Source organism: Eurypyga helias, unplaced genomic scaffold (assembly GCF_000690775.1).
Source record: "Eurypyga helias isolate BGI_N326 unplaced genomic scaffold, ASM69077v1 scaffold16449, whole genome shotgun sequence".
In the NCBI taxonomy this organism is placed as follows: Eukaryota; Metazoa; Chordata; class Aves; order Eurypygiformes; family Eurypygidae; genus Eurypyga; species Eurypyga helias.
The window spans coordinates 73478-93666 of NW_010274107.1; the positions used below are offsets into that span (position 1 = coordinate 73478).

Consider the following 20189-nt stretch of genomic DNA (forward strand, 5'->3'; position numbering starts at 1 on the left):
AGATGGATTGTCTTCACTATGCCTGTCATTTTAATATCTAACTTCAGATTTTTCTCATGAATTTCACAGGAACCTTTGGAGAAGGCCCAGTCTTTAGCTCTCCATGGAGAACAGCTCATCCAAAACAATCATTATGCAGTTGACTCCATTAGACCAAAGTGTGTTGAACTCAGGCGTATTTGTGATGACTTTACCAATGAGACCAAGAAAAAGTATGATATTTTGGGAAAGTCTCTTGAGCTGCATAAGCAATTAGATAAGGTGAGTGAACCTTATCAGATCACAGCCCTGGTAAGGTTCTATTGAAAATGAGTGTTTTTATAAGCTCAGGTAACTTGGATGAAAAGAAAAAGTTGGGGTTTTTTTCTCCATTTCATTCAGAAACTGTTACTATAAAACCGGAAGCAGTAGCTTCCCATAATTATGGTTTTAAAATTACAGAAAGTAGGAAATAAAACTAAGACAAAATTGACCTAGGCCTAAATTTGAAATGAGGACCAAATGTATTCCAGTGTTTAAAAATGAACAGTGGTGCTGGTTTTTTGTTGGGATAGAGTTAATTCTGTTCACAGTAGCTAGTATGAGGCATGTTTTAGACCTGTGCTGAGAAGTATGTTGACAACACATTAATGTTTTCAGTTGTTGCCAAGCAATGTTTATAGGCCTAAGAAGTTTTGGGGAGTTTTGATATGGTTCAAATCTTCATTTAGGTTTTTGGATAATTGTGTGACTGAACACCCAAATGAGGTAGTGCAGCTGACATTCAATTTGCAGCAACTACAGTAACACTTCTCTTTGGTCAGAATATTATTTTACGTGCTACTGGACCATCTAGCCTATGAGAGCTGAATTGAACTTGCTATTGTTCTGCTTGTCTAGGTGGGGTGACTTGTGGCCAGGAACTGTTGGGTGCTATGAAGTAACATTCATTCCCCTAGTGATATGTCAGGGCAAATCTGTATTTCATAGAGTAGAGGCAACAGTTCATAGCATGGACTGTACATGAAGACAGAGTCCTTCTTGACCCATTTTTCTTTAAAGGCAAGCCAATGGTGTGAAGCTGGAATCTACCTCTTAGCTTCCCAAGCTGTGGACAAGTGCCAGTCACAAGAGGGAGCTGAAACTGCACTCGTTGAAATTGAGAAGTTCCTGGTAACAGCTAAGGAACACCAGCTCTCTAACCCGAAGGAGTTCTACAATCAGTTTGACATGATCCTCACCCCCGAAATAAAGGTAAAACCCCTCAGATATACAGGCACTCGCTTAGAATTTCATAATTACGAATTGCCTTGTACATGAGTGTGTACTGGGCTATGCATTTGAATCTGCTCAAATTGCCTTTTTCCCTACCCCAAAAGGGTATAGAGACGAGAACTTGAGGCAATAGTTTTACTCAGATGAGTACGTGATTTTTTTCAGAGTAGTGCTAGAAAGACTACATGAGTCACCATGTGCTCCTTGGTGAAACTGAGATCTGTGCAGAGTCCATGGCCTGGGTTGCATTAAACTGCAGCACAGTATGACCTTCAGCTCTAGTCTGAGTAACAGAAGTCTTTTCTTAACTTGCTCAGTCCAGCATTGACAACCTTCTGCTGTTCACCTTTTCTCTGCCTAGGCCAATGCCCAAAGAATTCTACAAAAACTAGAAGATGTACAAGAAATGTTTGACAAGAGGCAAGTAAGTCTGAAGAAGCTGGCAGCCAAACAGACCCGGCCAGTACAACCTGTTGCACCACATCCTGAATCTTCCCCAAAGCGAGCATCACCAAAGATTAACAGACCAGCAGGAGTAGGTAGGCCACGAACAGCTGCTTTCAGATACACAAGAATGTTTATTCCACGCAGTCATGTTTAATTTTTGTTATCACAATGAAAACTCGGATTTGATGTTTGGTGTCAGCCTTGTGGGCCCAGCTGTTAAAAATGAATGTGAAATATTTGTCACTGCAAACATAAAGGTGAACTAAAAAAAACCAGGCTTCTCTTCCTAGGTCTAGTCTGCAGAGTACATTCCTATACTGTTTCTCAGTATGTCTTATATTGCTAATTCTTTAAAACCCAAACTAGGCTAGTTACTGCCAACTATGTGCAGTAAGCATGAGAACCAAGTTTACATTGCATATATTGTAATGTGAGTATTTGGCTTTAAAAGGTCACAATCCCTCAAGTTTCAGTCAGATTCTGCAAAGGTTAAGTGTTCATTAGTGACACTGACTTGTTTGTGCAATTTTTGCCTTTTCTCTCTACATAACTGTTTATTCACTTCCTGGAGTTGTCCTCTACTAACTATAAAGGTTGAACATTGCTTCTGTTTGGAATTTACTCAAGGTTCCTGATTTGAGGCTAGCATGTGCCTTTAACCAAGATAACTGTTTTCTGCAAAAAGCAGCAGCTAATTTGAAGCAGTGCATCCTGGACATCAGTTACCCTTGTTGGCAGGGAGGGGTTGTCCCTTCTTAGCAGAGATGGTTATAAGAAATTAAATAATTGAATCTTATGGCTTTTTAAAAGGGGAACGGTTAGAAAAAAAGACTTGAAAAAAATCTAATTTGTTTGATGAGCAGTGCAATAAACTTTGCTTTCTCATCAGGAAGATCAGGACAGCCAGTAGCCTGACCATTTTGCTTTCTAGGCATGCTATCACAAGGCTACACAAACATCCCAGTTGTTCTCCTCTGCTCCTCACTCACCCTTTCTCACCAAGGAAGATCATCTTCCTCTTCCAGTTACCACGCTTGCTTGGCATCTGTACTTTTTCCCCCCAAACCATGCTAGCTGTATTCTTAACATACAGTTGCTACCTCAAGTTTCAGATTCACTATTGGCTTAAAGCAAGCTGAGACCACTGTGCTTTTGAAGAGTTCCTGCTCTGCTACCCACACATCCTCCAGCAATGTGCTCCCCTCTTTCACTGCTGTTGGCAGTTAGCTGTACGAGTTGTGATTTAGCTTGAAAACTCGATGAACTGACTGCAAAAATGTGGTACTTGGTTTTCCATTGCATGAGTAAGAAAAATGTAGAGAGCTCTGGAGATCACCTATTAGTGCTGGAGTTTTAGAATGGCTTTCACTCATTGTGGAACTGCATCTTCAGGCTGAAAGCTAGTCTTGCATTTCTCTTTATGCATGCAGTCTTTGTGTTTGTGTTTCTTGAACTTCTTTCTTGTCAATCTACAGCACTTGCAGATTTTTTTTTTAACTAAACTTTTTGTATAGATAGTGGCTATTTTTAAGGTTCTAGGATATAAATGACAATGGTTTAAGTTTGATTCTTGTTCATACAGCCAGCTGATACTATCAGCTGTTTCACAGAACATCCTGAGATGATCCCTTGCTCTCACCCTTGCACTGCAGTTCAGTGTTACACAAGACAATACAGGATAACAGTGTGACAAGGATTAGCCTGTTATGTCCTGTTGCAAATTAATAGGTAGATGAAATTTATTTTAAAATGTTACTCCAGTTGTTCTCTGAGGAGATACAAAGTGCAACCCCGTCCTGTTCAGACACTGAGAAGTAAGACTATAGCATTTCATTCAGATTATTTGGGCCTGAAGAAGATTGACCTAGTGTACCTCTGTACAAAGAAGATGTCCCCGACTATCCACAGCTTAGCCTGGGACTCAAACCCAGTTATGTTAACGCTGTGAACAGCACATACATATTTACATCTACTGTGTAATGGCATCCTCTGGCTATCACCCAGTTGTCCCCTACAAAGAGTTGTACTTTGAATTTCCTGACTGCCCTTTCCCTCAGAATGCCAAAGCACTTGGCAAGTACTGGTAAGTATTTTAACCTCTTTATTTTAGAAAGAAAACTGAGGCACAGATCAAGTGAGTGATTCACCGGGGGTTTCACAGTCTGAGTCTGAAATGGGGCTGAGAATAGAAACAGGGACACAAAGTCCTATTTCAAGCCTTGCAAATGATGCTATGAAATTCTGTTCTTCTTGAAGCTACCCTCTTTTGGACTTTCCTCTGTGCCTTTTTTCCACACTCACAGGATCAATGCAGAATCAGCATTTATTTTTGAGGAGAATTTATTGAGCGCCATCTTGGAAAATGGAAAGAGGCAATGAGCGCTTTCTTGAAACAGATATTGTAACTCCTTGTTATTTGTTACCCAGGACATACCTGAATATTTCTAAAAGTTTGTGAAATAGAATATGGCAGCAGGAAAATACGACGTTCTGAGTCTGTGTAAATACAAAGGCAATAAAATGCGGTAAACAGAAATAGAAGACCAGAAAGAAAGGCTTTTGTCCCCAGGCAGCAGATGTAACAATACCATGGCAGCATTGCAGTGGTTGCCTCTGAAAGGAGAAAAGCTACATTCGCTCCAGAATAGATTTTGTTTTGGTTTGACTCGCTGACTCTCCATTTCCCTGACAAGAAGTGGTAGGGAAAATTCAATCCAATCCAGGGTGCTAATGGAAAAAACTTTAACAGATGTGAAGGCTCAGGCATAAAATGCTCTATTATTTTAAGCGTGAGACTCTTCCTTTTACATGGATGTATACATAACTGCAGACAGGCAGAGCTGATACCGTCTGTGAGAGAAAGAGCAGGTTTCTGTCAGGGAAATGACTGTGCCAGGCTCTTATGTCTACATCCTTAGGGTCTCTGGTGACTCTTGGCAAAGTGAAGATCCAGGAAAGCAGCTCAGAGCTGCACTGTAACCTCTCCCTTACCCAATGCTTTTCTGTGGATGTGAAAATTCTGAAGCAAAATTTTAAAATTTAAATTCATCCCAGTTTTGCTTGAAGCTTTTGATTTCATAAATGAACTTGTAAATTTTGCAGAGACAGGCCTGTTCAACAGTGAAAATTTAGTACTGGAATTACCACGATGCTCAAAAGTTTATGCCAGCTGGACTTGATGCGCATTTTAGCTGTGGGAATCTGCTTAAATATTATTCACAGGTCAACAAAGAAAAGGCAGAAAACCCTTTTCTGACCCTTTTATAATAGGTGCCTTGAAAATATTTAAGTAGTGTATATGACACCTTATTTCAAGGAGAACTGTGTTTATTCCCTATGGAAGCTGCTTGAGCACTGCTAATGGCTAAACTTGTCCCTGTGTGTGTTGGGAGCAAAGAGGTGGCATTTGATGGGGAAATTCCTTTGCTCTGGTTCACTTCTGAGGGCATAATTTTTGATGATTTGACTACATATTTGTAGATTGCATTTCTGTACAAAACTCCTTAGCTGGAGCGAATTGGGACAGGTCCACAAAGTTAAACCAGGCAGGGTAGTATTGCCCATAGGTGGTCAGGCACAGTAGGATAAGCCACAGAGCTATAAAGGATCATATAAGCTATTAGGGGGGACTGCAGTTAGCATTTCTCTGTTTTCATTTGCTTGTAATTCTCACAGACTCAAACACTTTGAAATGAAACTCTCCCGAAGGCTATCCATCTTCAGCATGACACTTGTTGGGAAACTTCAGTGAAAAGTGGCTTGGCCATCTCAGTGAACAAGGCTAGGAAGACTGTCTTGTGGTGAGAACTGGAACATGGCAGTATGCAGTAGTTTTGTCCCATCTTAAAGTGCCCAGGTTTGGCAGAACTATAAGCACTTGGGGGGAAAAAAGTTTCAGTTCATACACATTCATGACGTACGAACTTGCTACAGTTTGGCTCCTATAGTCTCATTTCCTTTGTGGTCAGCCAAAATCTTTGGGACCCAGAGACCAAGTATGTTTCTTATCCCCTGCACTGCTTGTTTCCTTATAGTATGATCTTGCAGCAGCTTAAGCCCTTAATGCAGGGCTGCGACAGTCTGCCTTTCCCCTCTCCTCTGCCCAGCGCAGCAGTGTTTAACTGCCTTCCCGCTGTACTTACAGTCACGTAACCAGTGGGAACAAAGGAGGGAACTGAAAACTGTCACTGAGGGGGGTGTCTTGTTTTTGTTTTGTTTTGGCTAGTCCAGCTCCTCACCATCCAGTTCCATGAATAGCAGCGCTGACAAAAAGGAGGCAGGAGTGTGTGGCCAGAGGCTGGGAGGAGAGGGAGAGCTGTGTCAAACCCAGTTCAGATGGGTTTCAGTTGTCCTGGAGTCAGCCCTGAAAACATGCCAACTCACTGCTGCTTTTACCCCTGCTGACGTGGGAAAGAGAAGCTGGTGCAGTAGGTGTTGATGTTTCAACCCTGTTAAAAACCCATGTGGGTGTTAATGTGGTTCAACGTAGTGCCATTTGGGGGGTGGTGTTAATAACTTGTGCCACTACTTAAAGAAATCTACGCTGAAAGGCTGAAATCTGAAGTGCTGGGCAGGGCACGTGCTCTTCAACATGTGAAGTGGCCTGTAACACTCAGTAACCTGAAAATTCAGTTCTAAAAATGTAACTTTGGTCTCCCAAAGTAGTGTATTCTCTTTTGATCTTTATCTATGGAACACTGAGATCTCAGGGTGGCTGATAACAGCCTGTTAGCTCTGAGAAGTGTTAGGAAAACAGCTCAGTTAATATTTATGAAGCACTCCAATTGTAAAAACAGCTATCAGAAAAAAGACGATTATTTTCAGATCAGGGATTGAAATAGCATATGGACAATAAGGCTCTGGATCCTTACTAAGAAATACAGATAAATCAAAACAGTGAATGGCTGCTCATGAATTAACTGGTTTTGATTCCATGCACTGAAGGAGGCAAGGATTCTTAGAGGGGGGTGACCAAGATGCTTTACCAGGAAAGGGGCAACATTAGGGTTGCAGATATAGCTTTGCTTCTGGCATCTTCTGTCTTCTAAATGCTACAAAATATTCCCCTAGAGATTTCTTCAAGTGAAACATAAATGTGAAATACAGGAGCAGAGGTGTCAAAATTTCTGTGAGCTCATTGGGCAAACAACATGTTTAACAGCACATTGCACATACAAAATCCATGACTCACCCTACAAGCATCTTAGAAGGCCAACTTGGAACATGAAATTCATATGGGAGAGCACATCTGGAGCCTTTTCAGTTCTTTAAATAATACAATTCAAACTGGTTCCATCTCGGTTGAATGTGTCCGACTGCTAGTTGGATCCATTCCAGCGTTCCTCACAGTCACTAATGCGTAACACTCACTAACTAATAACATCTGGACAGAGGATAAAAGAAGAATGTCTTGCAGGAGTCTGGGGATATGAGGAGGAGAAGTGAGGCTGCAGAGAGATTAGCTGACTCAGAAAAGATGGTGCATGTGATTTCCATTAATGGTTTTGGGAAACAACCAGTTTCTATAGTTCAAGCTATTACTATAAACGAAGTAGAGAAAAGGAAAAGATGCTTTCAGTTCTATGGCTGTAGAGCTATCGCACTTGGGCAAGTCTGAGGAAACCAAGTAGCACATCTCCTTGCAGAATAATATTCCCCATACAGGGCCCTCGCTCTGTGCTTTTTGTATACGCAGATTGACAGAGGCCTTGACAGCAATTTCGCTAGAGCAAAGAAGCATGGGTTATATTGCTTCAGAATGGAAATGGCTTTCTGTATTAAGTCATAGTAAATGATAAACCTTTAGATGCTCTGCTATTTCTTTAGCTGCATAAGCATGCTGTTTTGTCATCACCAGCCTTCAAAACCATTATTAAGTCACTAATCAGCCCACAAAGCCAACTGTATCCTTGGCTGTATCCAGAGAAGCGTGGCTAGCAGGCCGAGGGAGGGGATTCTCCCCCTCTACTCTGCTCTCGTGAGACCCCACCTGGAGTGCTGTGTCCAGCTGTGGAGCCCTCAACATCAGGATACAGACGCGTTGGAGCAAGTCCAGAGGAGGCCACGAAGAGGCTCCAAGGGCGGGAGCCCCTCTGCTATGGGGACAGGCTGAGAGAGTTGGCCTTGTTCAGCCTGGAGAAGAGAAGGCTCCAGGGAGACCTTATAGCACCTTCCAGTACCTGAAGGGGCTACAAGGAAGCTGGGGGGGACTTTTTACAGGGCCTGTAGTGACAGGACAAGGGGGAACGGGTTTAAATTGAAAGTGGGGAGGTTTAGATTGGATATCAGGAAGAAGTTCTTCCTGGAGAGGGTGGAGAGGCACTGGGACAGGTTGCCCAGAGAACCTGTGGATGCCCCATCCCTGGAAGTGTCCAAGGCCAGGCTGGATGAGGCTTGGAGCAACCTGGTCTAGTGGAAGGTGTCCCTGCAGGGGGGTTGGAACTGGATGATCTTTAGGTTCCTCTCCAACCCAACCCAAACCATTCTGTGATAATTATCTTCAAAGTCATGTTCCTGTGGGACAGCATGAGCTGCAGGCCCCAATAAACAGTTCAGCATGTTAGTTGTTTCTATGCCTATTCTTGCCAAAGAACTTTGATTCTGCTGTAGGTGATGGGTGGGAATTCACAAACTCTCCCACACAACAGACGGGGAAGCATGCACTTGGGAAATTCACACAGGACTGGAACGTAAAGCAGGGTACTTATTTGAGGGAGTCTTTAAGCATCTTGCAAGTGCTGGAGGTGTGTTGTAACCATTGACCAGGGAGTCTGTGTCTCTTGCTCGTTAATGAATTTCATTTACTCTATCAGGAGTAAATGTGTGGCCAGTTACCTGGCTGGACTAATCCAGCTGTCTCTGAGCACCCGGGAGCTGCACACAGTTCTGTCTGTGCCTCACTGGGGGATGTAGCCTGTCTGTGAGACAGAAACTGCTTGAGAGATGGCGCCTGTACCCTGCCATGCAGGAGCAGGGTGGGGAGATGGATGAAACCACAGCCTTTCCTCACAAACAGCACAGCAAGTTGTCCTCACTACATTCATTCCAGTCCTGGAGTGGTGGAGAGACTGCAAAGCCACAGTGAGCACACGAGTCTATGTCCTTTCCTAGCAGCTTTAGGGATCATGCAGCCCACATCACCACTTACTATAGGCTAGGTAAAAAACAGGAATTCCTTATTTATCATGCAACGTGTTCATAAAAAACCCTAGCAAGCAGTGCTAAAATGACACAGGAGAAGCACGGTGGTGCTCCAGGTGAAAACAAGTGTCAGACATAAACCCTGCTTTACTGTACATGTCCTTGCCATAAAAAGTTTACCTCTGCAGCAAATGCCCTTTAACAAGCTTTGCTTTAAAAGCAGCATCAAGCAATTTAAAATATTACTGAGTTCAAAATGAAATCTTCATTACTCGTTACCCAGGGGAGTGCTGTGAAACAACAGGATAAAACCATCTTGAAACCAGGCAGACCTTAGATTGTTTATAGATAGTTTTCCTTTGTTCGTGTCTTTGTTCTTTCAGTAGGTGGTGGAACACTCTGTCTCTCGGCTTCCCCAGCAGTACAGCAATGACCTTGAAACGGCCAGCTGTACTGAATTTTATAAAGGAGTTTCCCTTATAAAATATTTTCAGTTCCACAGTAATTAGTGCAATAATAATTGACAGGTATTTGGGCTGTTTCTTTCTAAATGAGTCCAGAAACTACTTAAATGTAGTGACAGGCAACGGCTTTTGAATATGGGCCAGTCAATAACTCACAAAATACTCTGGAACATAACCAAAACCAGATTGCTTCCTGTTTTCAATTCATTTCTGGGTCAAATTAAAAGGGGAAAGTTTCTGTGTCAATACAGATCAAATTCACCCTTGAAATATAAGCAGTTGGATTGGACCGTTTCCTTATCTTGTATCTGCCTCCTTTGTTCTGAGATGTTGTACTGATGAAGCCAAGACTAAGTGAGTAAACTGACCTGAGTAATTCGCTGGATCGAGGAGCATCTGCACTTGGGCTTTCTGTGAATGCGTCATCTTTCACTTCAGCTGTCCAGTGCTCTTTCCTGGATCACCTGGAGCCAAATTTGTAAACTGTGATCCAGACATCAAAGTCATGACTGTTCCATGTTTTCTGCCGCTGATTTCAGCCAGGATTTTCATACCGGCATCGACCATCAAGCTAGAAAGTTTTCCGATTAATGAATAGGTCAAACAAGTCATATTAGTGAATATGCTGTTCTAAGCCAAAGTTCTCATGTTTCCTAAAATTATTAAAAGGAATAATAACACATCCGGTACATATAAAACTTGGGAATTAAGTTTGTAGATCAGTCCAATGGACTGAACTTGGATTTACATAGGGCAACTGGACATTGGCAGCGTATCTAGCATATTCAGGAGTGCTTGGTGAGTGTGTGGAGTATGAAATGATGTCTTGGTTTATTTAATTAAATCTGGATTTTGTGATCAAGTCTTAGATTTTTTTTTTTTTTTAAATAAGGATTCTTCAAGACCAAAATGGGATATAGTTGGGAGAAGCTCCATGAGAGAATATTGTTAGGTATCATAGGTGTGATCACAGCCTGCGTCCTGACAAGATCTCGGTAGCTGAGAATTTAAGGCTAAATAGAATCTTCAGGATGCATTAGTACAGAAAAGAGTGTGTTTGCTGATGCTTGTAACCACTTTATGCAGGGATTCATGGGGAAAAACATAAAAGGGCCTGTTTGAACACATCAAATAGTTGACAAAGGTTGGTATTCTGGTTTTGCCAATCGTAGAAATAATCCTTCCTGCAGATTAGGAAGGTATGAAGAATGCTGACAAAGACAAAAACCTTACATTTGCAGTATCTTGCTTTTTTGTTTTCCCACCTTGGTTTCAAAACATCAGCACACATTTTGGATGAAATAACAATATCCTTGAGAGAACAATTACTCTTTCATGAAAAGCTTGCTTTGGGATGAGAAAAAGGCATCCTTTGAAAGTAGTGCTCAAAATCAAAACCAATCTCCTGCTGTGTATTCTGAAAGAGAGTGATGGAAGAACCAAACAGTCGACAGTCACATGGCAGCTCAGTCCTGGGAGCCATGAGAATGTTCTCCCATCGATTATAGCTGCTGGTGGCTGCCCAACTTTGCTGTTCCGTTGCAGAAACTTCGTAATACGGAGTCATTGTGAGAAAGTAATAGGCATGAAATGGATGTTGCCAAGTCCCCATGTCATTCAGCATGGGATAAACGCAGGAATACTTAGGAGAGAGTTGGACAGAAGCTGCTTTAATTAATGCTCTTCCCAGCTGCACGATAAGGTAGTTGAAAAGACACAGAGTAGAAGACATGTCAGCTTCTGTTACAAAACTTCTGTGTTATCTTTTTAACTGACTATAATTTGGAGGATGGCTGTGGTTTCTTCCTTCCCTCCCCCCCCCCCCCTTTTTTCTAACAAAATTAAAAGAATTTAATGACAAGGGCATTTGAAAATTTGTTAATGTGTGTCTTTTTAAAAGTGTTCAGTCCTCTCCTACATGAATCTCTGTACTCTGCCCTCCCCAGTCAAAGATGTCTGCATCTTTTTTATTGCATCCCTCAGCTTCTTCCAAAGAAGAAAAAGTTACTAGCGACCACCAAAACTCTTAATGCCTCAAAACATTCACCTTAGTGAAACTATTGAAACAGTGTTGCCAGATGCATTTGAAAACACCAACTTTTAGTTTTTGAAAATTTTTTGTCCAATTAGAAAGGTTTTCCAGAATAAAACCAAAAAGGACTTAATCTCAGAATTGCAACAATTTTGCTCTCTGTTGCCTGACCCAGATTCTTTCATCGTTTCATCTGGTGTTCATATGTGTTTTTACCACGACATGCATGGTTGCCTGTTACCAGTTCAGCAACGAAGCAAAAGGAGACCACTGCTTGCCTTGCTCTTATAAAACATGCACTGTGTACTCCTTATCAGCTTAAAACATAGATACAACCTGTAACAGATTATTTCCCACTCAAGCTAAATGTATGATTTCCCTTCCCATAGTTCATTCAAACCTTTTCTTTGGACAGCAGCCTCAGGATGAGTCTCTAGTAGCACTAGACAACTCACTGTGAGCTGTGGTTCACGGAGCCTGCAAGGCCCCACAAACCTGGCACAACAGGGCATCTTCAAAAATCATTTCCTTGGATTCACTGCAGTTACCTACAGTCACAGGGACTGGGTGAACGCCTGTATGATTACTCTTTGGAGCCTTGTTTATATGACTAAACCTTACAGCAGAGAGTCCTTTGTAATCCAGCATTAGCAAACCATTACCACAATCAAAACTTCCTTTCTATGGGAACTCGCACAGGTAACGACACCTGAGCTGAAAAGCTGCACGTGAAAATTACCCAACCGTTGGTGGAGCTGGCTGACGCATACCTGAGCTACCCTGAAGGTACAGGGAGGAAGCCAAACCGAAGTAGTCATTCCAGCGTGGATCTGTAGGTGCCAATTCAAGACAACACGGCACACCCAGCCAGTCAGCCCATCCCTCGTGCCACCTGCTCCTTCACCACTCCAGCCACAATTCAGTCCTCCAAGTAACCACTGATGTGACACGATCTTTGCTTGTTGCTTTGATCAGGAAGTAGGGTTTCAACTTCTAGTGTACATTTTCTAATGTTACTTTCTTTTTGACTCTTCCAGCTACCAACAGGAGGTCCACAGAAATATCCTGCCCTCCAAAGACCATTTCTGAAGTAGACTTATCAAAAAAGAAAAGCATTAAGAAGACTAAAGGTGGAATTAAGGTAGGAATGTGTGTTTTGGAGACACTCCATATGTGAGAGCACTCAAAACAATATAAATATAGGTTTACATATTTATACTTAGAATTAAAAAATTGAGTAAGTTAATTATCTGCTAAGCTTCTTTTTAATTTTTACACTTCACGTTGCAGTTTGAAAGTTACTCAGATAACAGTGTTAAAGATCTTGATTCACACTCAGGCACATGGAAAGACAAGTTAAAGCAGAAATCACTTACCTTCAAAGAGGAAATGTGGAGGTAATGTCCAACAATAATACATTAAGGTGCATCCAAAGTGCCCAATGTTCCTTACAGCACACAAACTATTTTGTTTCTACAACTGGAATCTTATTCCAGCTCCTCTGAGCTGTGCTCAGGTTTTCACAAAGTTATGTAATTTTTCCCATTTAAATATTTTCTAAGGGTGGTTTCTATGCAAAGGAGGAAAGATGAGACATTTAATACTTAAAAATAACCTAACCAACCATGAAAAATTCCATGCTTACCCACTGCTGCATGGACAAGTGTCTCCATGATAAGACTTGCTGCATTATTGTTTCCGCAACATCATTCTGCTTACAACTCTCTGGACATCTTTATCCTTTCCTCCTTATTCCTAAGCTTTACAGCAGAATACACACAGGCCACTGCTTTTCCCCCCTCCCAGAATGGAAAGTGGAAAAATGGAAAAATTTTAATTCACTTTTAATTCACTTAAAAATGGAAGTGCTTAGGAACCTAAAGACTCTAGTGGGGTTTAGATACTGCCTTGGATTAACTGCAAACTCAGCAGCAGAGTTGTTTTACTGAATCTGAGGACATTGCCTCTGAGTAAGCTCAAGTGCTTGGTACTTATAAAGGTGCAAGCAAAAGGGGGAAAAGCCTGCTTAAAACTTGCCTGAAGCACACTTGAGGCGCTCCAACTCTGCAAGACTGGACAAGGAAGTAGATTAATGTTTATCAACATATTATGTAAAAAGGTCTAGTCAAATTCAACCTGGGGACAGCCCTCACTGGCACATCTATACCACACTCGGTGTCAGAGGGTACGCGCTGCCGTGCACAACACTGCTGGGGCACTTCTGACGCACAAGGCTATTCCCTAGACTTCTCCACACGTACAAAACTGAAAATGTGAAGGCTTTGGGTCAGCTTCAGGCAGGAAGGAACAGACTGGTATGCCTGTAATTACCTACTCAAGGTGGTAATTCACCTCCAGTGGTGGAAGAACATGAAGACTGTGCCTGGAGTCAAGAATGCCTCCCATGCCAATACTGAGCAAGGAAGTAGAAAAATAGAGAGGAGGCATTCTTGATTTATAACCTGCACATCTAGAATTCAATTATTTTAACTTATCCAGTGATTTCTGAAAGAATAAACAGTTTAACCTAGCCTAAAGAGTTAAAGTTCTTTAAATAAAGGCACCAGCAATTAAGTATTTTCACTTTCACTGTGTCCTTTTTATTCAGATTGAAGTGATGCATGAAGCTAGTCAAGGGGGATCTAGCAGAGTCCTGGTGATGAGCGAGAGCGATGAGAACTTGTCAACAAGGAGGAGGTAAGGCTGCACACGCCGGCCAGTATCAGTTTTTTGTTCTTAGAATGCAAATGACTGCACTTACGATACAGTCTCTAGGACTTCTTTGACATTCACCAAGATTAATAAATAATTAGATGTAGTCAAGTCACTGAAATGCTTATTGCCATGCATGTATACACAATCTATCAGCTGGAAAAACAAGATTTATCATTTGTTTTGGTTAGGGGGCTTGGGTGGTGGTGGGTTTTTTCCCCCCTCCCCCCCGCAATTTTTTTTCCCTTAGAAGCCTTAATTACATGACATGAAAAATAAGTCACAGTGCCTTTTTGTAAGTGTGTGCAAGGCTTAGTATTAAAGATTATCTCATTGTGTTCAGGATATTAATAATTGACTGTCTGAAAAGCTTTTTTTTTTTAAATGCAAGCAATAATCTTTTCTCCCTTTCTGCAAAGTCTTAAGATTATTAATGATTTATTCAAAAACACCAAATACTTAAGTCATTTAGCTTAACAAAAACTACCAAGCAAAACAAGTTTATTTCAGTTGAACTGCGCTGTTTCTAGGCCAAAGGGAGCAATTAAATAAAACCAAACAAAAACCCCAACAAACCCACCCTGCAACAATCCAAACCCCACAATCCTCACTGACTTCACTTCCTTTGTTCTCTTCTTCAGCAAGATTCAGACAATTTATACTTACATTGTCTCTCTTGCACAGCTACACACTGGAGCTGCATCTCAGAAACACTAGGCTTCATACATCTGCTACACAAATCAGACGTGCATACAAAAATGCAACTTACTGCTATCTGAATGTCATTGCAACCTATGAAAATGCCATGGCTGGTAGTTTTCAAAAGGTGCAGAGAGTGATCTGAAAACAGAACTTTTACCTACACACCTCTTGGAACAACTGCCTGAAGAGAGAGTACAAAATTGGAAGTTAGTATGAACAACAGGTTAAGCTTCTAATATTTGGCAGTTTCAAGCAACTTTAGACCTTGAAGCTTGATAAAGAAATTTTTGAACTGTTTCCTTTCCTGGGAACATCAATTTTGCCTTTTGTTACAAAAGGTTTGTTTCATGGTAGAATAGAAAGGAAGCAGTGGAAGGGAGAGAACAGTGTGAAGTCCCCTCAAGAGGGGACTCTGTAGCATTTAAGAACATAAGAGCTGAGCCTGTCAGTTACAAAGAATGCAACAAGAGGTATTTACCACCTTTGGTGTGTTTTTCTTTTTTTTTAAAAGAAATAAGTCTGTTTATTCAAAACAAGTTTTACAAAACAGTTTTCTTTTTGTGGTACAGAGCAAAGTTTAAGAATAAATATTGAATAGTTTGTATAAAAATCAGTAATATCAAAGGGAAACTGATGCAAACCAAACAAACAGGTAAAAACAACTTTAGCATTAAATATGCTGTGCAACAATGTCAATCTCTTAATGAGGAGTGACCATTCAGGCTGATACAGTTTTATCTGTAGCAGTAAAACCTGACAGCCCTGCATTGGAGCACCAAGACTATTGTTAAAAACGTTCCAGATAAAGGTGTACAAATCTTGACAGTGTTTAGAGCCAGAAAATAAGAAGTTCTCTAGCTTCTCCTTTTTTCTTTCTTTTTTTTTTTTTTGAAAGGAGTGCCTTCATGCTTCCCTTTTTAGTCAACAAGCAAATTCTTTTCACTGCAGCAAAAGAAAATGCATACTACAAACATCGAGACCCTTTTAAGATTAAGAAACAATCCAAACAAAACTCAAACTAGCTGTAAACCAAAGTATTTCAGTGGTGAAAAGTGACTTTCCAGTAATGGCAAACTACATTTAAGCAGTGTTTTAGATGTTACCTAGGTCATTACCTTGCAGAGGTTTAACCTACTTAAAACTTGTTTTACCTTTACGAGTGAAAACAATAAATCCCAACACATACTTTTGCTGGAAGAATTGTAGTCTTAATAGAACATTTTGGTTGCATACTGCATATGAAGACCCTCCTTCCCTACAGTGAACGGGGTGACTTTTTCTAGTAGTGCCATTTTGCTGTGCAGCTTGTTGATTTAAATGGCTCACAACAGGTCAGAGATCTGATGAAGCAGATTTCCTTCAGTACAGAATACTTCCTCTAGATGTGCGTTTATTTCTCTATAAGCCAACAGGTCATACAGATCTAGGGTTGTCTTGTGCTGGGGTTGTCTTTTCATTTAAAAGACACACATACTTGGTACTGTAATCTAACTGTTTAGGCAAGAACAGAATAAATCCAGTTCCCTTCTCAAGTATAGCTGTTCCATTCTTCAATCATTCTGACACCAAGAAAAGATTTCTTTATGGGCTATTTATGTACCCAACATTTGGGTCCAGTTAGGATTCTTATTCTTTTCCTTTTGAAAAACCAATTATAGAAAGTTACATATTTCAGTTAGTTCTAGTAGCTACGTACCCTCCATCTGAAACAGCAGCTCAGAGAACAGTCAGCAAGCTCACTCCTGGATTCTGTCTACACTAACACGTACCATTAGCTCCTCAAGTCCTTAAAACCTGCAGCACAGCTCCAAGAGAAGTACCAATTATTTAAACAAGGTTTACTACTTTCAGCTTAAAGCTGCCAAGTCCTGTATAGCTGTTCTACAGTAAAAAGTCAGAAGACAGGGATCAAGTACTGCTCCACACAGCAAAACACTTCAGGCAGAAGAAAAAGGCTAGTCTTGGACAGAAAGCTAATAGTACTCCTGTAATTAGCATATTTCCAATGGATGCTCGATAATTTGTAAGCTTTTGCATTGTTACTGCTCTGCTGATAAACTTGACCCATTCAAGCTTTCAGAAGTAGTTTTCTGACACTGTCCCCCCTAGAACTTGTTCCAGCATCAAATCACTTCACAAGCAGCATCTGCCTGGACCTTGTGTGGGCTGTGTGTCCACTCCAGGAAGAGCTACCACAGGTTTGGCAATTAGCAACTAAACTAGCTGTCCTGAGTCTCTGAAAACCCCGTTAGTGAGCTATACGGGAAGCCTGCAGACACCCTAGAAGTTTGGTTCTCTACAGTATTTACACGGCACCACAGTACAACTCAATGGCTGGAGTTTGAGCATCACTTAGTTCTGTCCGGATTCACAATGTGGAGGTGTTCCTCCCACAGGCAATATTAACACTGAAATATATTTGAGATGCAGGGTTTTGAGGACACAGACTACCCTGAAATTTTCAAGACAATCTTGTGCTTAAGACTTCAAGAGAAATATTTTAAGTGTTTTTGACTTGTGTACTGAGTTTCTGCAGCTCTGCCTTTCCTTCCACTGTGAAGTAAACTTTGTACAGAAAATAACCTCCTTTGTTGGTACAAGCATGAAATTTAAGGATTTTTTTTTTCCCCCAGAAGTCTTCAACAGCTTCAAGTTAGCTATAAGTAACATTCTTGGGGACTTCGGAGTGCTTTTCCCCTTTAGAACCATGAACACTGGTAAGCAGAAGCACTGTTAAAAGAAACCTATTTCAGCTCATTCAATTATTAAAGATTGGCCTTTTTAGATATACTGCTTCTGTTTTCAGAAGACAAAGATTAGCAAAACTAGCTACATGAGTAATATTTATTTTTATCCTTTCAAGTTCAGTCCAGATCTAAAGGGAGCACCTTTGTTACTTAAAACAACCAAGTCCGAGGGCACTCAAACACGGTTCCCTCTTTCAGATTGAGGGAGCTTTGAGGAGAGGATTGTAGCAGGTCGTCACTTCTAGCACTCACTGTTTGTCACTGTGCAGGTCCAGGCTTTCTTTCTGTGAAGCATTGAGAAATGGTGAATATTTGCAACCAATCTACACTGCCTTAAGCTACTGCAATAGTCTCATTCATCAAGTCAAAAATTGTTTTCCTTGTTTTGAAAGGTCTACTCCATTCTGAAATGGCAGATTTTTCCTTTTTTTTTGTCACGTGCCTTGGTTCACACAGCTTTTTAAAAATACTTAAGACTTACTAACAAGTTCAAAGCAACAGATGTTTTCACCAAGCATTTCAGATTCTAGAAGTCAAGTCCATCATAGTTTAATCCAGACTTGCATCCCTGGAAGGGTGTAAAAAAACCAAACAAACAGGCTACAATGTAGAGTTGTAGTACAATAGGAGAGCTATTCCAGAAGAGTTTCTGAACAGAATTTGGGACCATCTTTCCTCCCACCCACCCCCAACTATTCACATTTAAGTTTTACCTCTTTCCATGCTTACGTATAATTTGAATAAACAGCTAACAAGTTGTTGCTCTGTTTTGGCTCAGTGGATCTTCAATGCAGGTATTCAAGTATTAAGAAAATGCAGCTGAACAAGGATATGTATCCTCATAGTACAGTTTACAGAGAAGCACAACATTGACTAGTCTGCAGTATATTCTACCCCAAATCCCTGAAGAAAGCTTTTTAACGTTGGGATCTGTAGCCTGCTTCCAGAGCTGGTGAAGATCATCTACGTGTCCATGAGATGTCATCATTTTGTTATAAATGCAGGGATGATATGGAGCCTTTCCTTCCCCAGAAAAAAATACATGATATTGTGGTACAATTCCCATTTTATTGGCACAGAGACCCATGAAAACATCATCTATGTAAAGACTTGTATTGAGAGTCAATGAAGCCTCATATACTTTAGCTGCTACATCATTTGATATCACATATGCAGCTCCTGCGGTGTAGTCAGGGTAAGCAGGCCACTGGTACATGTCATATGGAACATAGTATTTGCTACTCTTGTCTCTTATGGGAGGGGAGCCGCGATGGACACGACCAATCCAGAGATCTTGAACACCCATTTGTGCTAGACTTTGGAGATAAGCAACAAGATTTGGCATATGGATAAATATATCGTCATCTGCAGACATGATGAACCTGGCATGAGGACAGTAGGCATTCACCCAGCTGAATTGCAGAAGCAATTTAAGAGTAAGGTTGTGAAAAGTATCCAAGAAGTCTTGCTGAATCAAATCATTGTATTTCTGGTCTTCCAGCTGCAGTTCTCTTTGCAGCTGTGTTTGCTGCAGATGATCTCTTGGGCGTCCTAAAGCAAACAGAGTTTTAATGTTGGCATTAAGTTGAGAATGAACATACTTCTCATTACCCCAAGTTTGTCTAATTGCATCCCTCCGATGACGGTTTTCGGGAGAAGTCTTCACAAACAACAAGAGAAGGACATCCTGCTGCTGACACTTCTCTCTGTGATTGATCAAGTACTGGTAGCTTGATACTCTGTCCGAGTTATCCCTGTTGATAGAGAGGCTGTCGTTCACAAAATGGTAGCTATTGATGAGGTATCTGTAGGAATAGGACTTCATATGGCTCACAATGTGATTATCAAATGGTCCCCAAAAAATCATGAGACACAGTATGAAGCAAGTGGCAAATATCTGCAAAAAATGGCATCTTCTGACTCTTCTGGGACTAACAAACATTCTGATGCAGTTTCTCTATTCCTTATTCTGGATCAGTGTTTTTACAGCGCCGGTGTTTTAGTTTAAGAGCACAGTGTCACCCCTTCAAGATAAGTGTCTGTTGTAAGGCATGTTGTCTTTCATTCAGCGTCCTTGTGAAGCCAGCTTTGTTCACGCATTTCACAAGTCATCTTTCCCAAAAACCGCTTTTCTTTGACTGAAAGAACGCAGACAGCTTTGAAGGATGAGACTTGCAGACGAGTATTTTCCCTTTGGGGCATCTTGAAGCCAATGCTACACTTCTAAGCCGGATCTTCTCCCGTCTGCCCTTCCTTCATGGAGATAAATACCTACCAGTTGTAGGGGGGAGGGAGAGGAGAAACATTTTAGTGAGCTGGTTTGGGTTTAGTTAAGGAAATGAGTTGACTACTCAGACACTCCCCATCACCACCCACCTAGACCCTCCCCCAAAACCTGGCAGCAAGTTGGAGGTTGTCAGTGGCCCAGAGCACGCTTGGGGGAGGCTGGAGAAGGGAAACTTGACACAACGACTTCAGTTCTGACACAAGGAACTTTAAGAAAAGCCCGCTGCTGCTAACCAACAGATGACAACACACTTTGTTTTAACCGAGGCAGGCAGCCACAGCCTACAAGTGACCGAGTTTACAAGCAGTCTTTGGGCGGCCTGTTGAAGAGCGAGACCCTCGCAGACCTGCACTGAGCCCAGCGTGAGCGCACCCGGCCGTCACAGCTGCCCACAGGCCTCGCAG

At 41.4% G+C, this 20189-nt stretch overlaps 2 protein-coding genes across 2 annotated transcripts in view; one reads left to right on the forward strand and one right to left on the reverse strand.

The window, feature by feature from the left end:
* MCF2L2 (MCF.2 cell line derived transforming sequence-like 2) overlaps positions 1–14766 on the forward strand; it is a 60006-nt gene extending 45240 nt beyond the window's left edge. Inside the window, exons 11-16 of the mRNA XM_010159720.1 lie at positions 70–261; positions 1042–1233; positions 1616–1793; positions 12375–12478; positions 13946–14034; positions 14691–14766. Of these exons, the coding sequence (XP_010158022.1) occupies positions 70–261; positions 1042–1233; positions 1616–1793; positions 12375–12478; positions 13946–14034; positions 14691–14766 (831 nt within the window). The remainder of the gene's footprint in view (positions 1–69; positions 262–1041; positions 1234–1615; positions 1794–12374; positions 12479–13945; positions 14035–14690) is intronic.
* Positions 14767–18263: 3497 nt separating this feature from the next.
* On the reverse strand, positions 18264–19440 carry B3GNT5 (UDP-GlcNAc:betaGal beta-1,3-N-acetylglucosaminyltransferase 5). The gene has a single exon (XM_010159719.1). It carries the CDS (start codon positions 19438–19440, stop codon positions 18304–18306), a length of 1137 nt encoding a protein of 378 aa, XP_010158021.1. The 3' UTR covers positions 18264–18303.
* Positions 19441–20189: the final 749 nt, after the last annotated feature.

What these genes read in the sequence shown, in the direction of transcription:
- B3GNT5 (XM_010159719.1), bottom strand. Translation starts at nt 19,440, where the DNA reads ATGTTTGTTAGTCCCAGAAGAGTCAGAAGATGCCATTTTTTGCAGATA.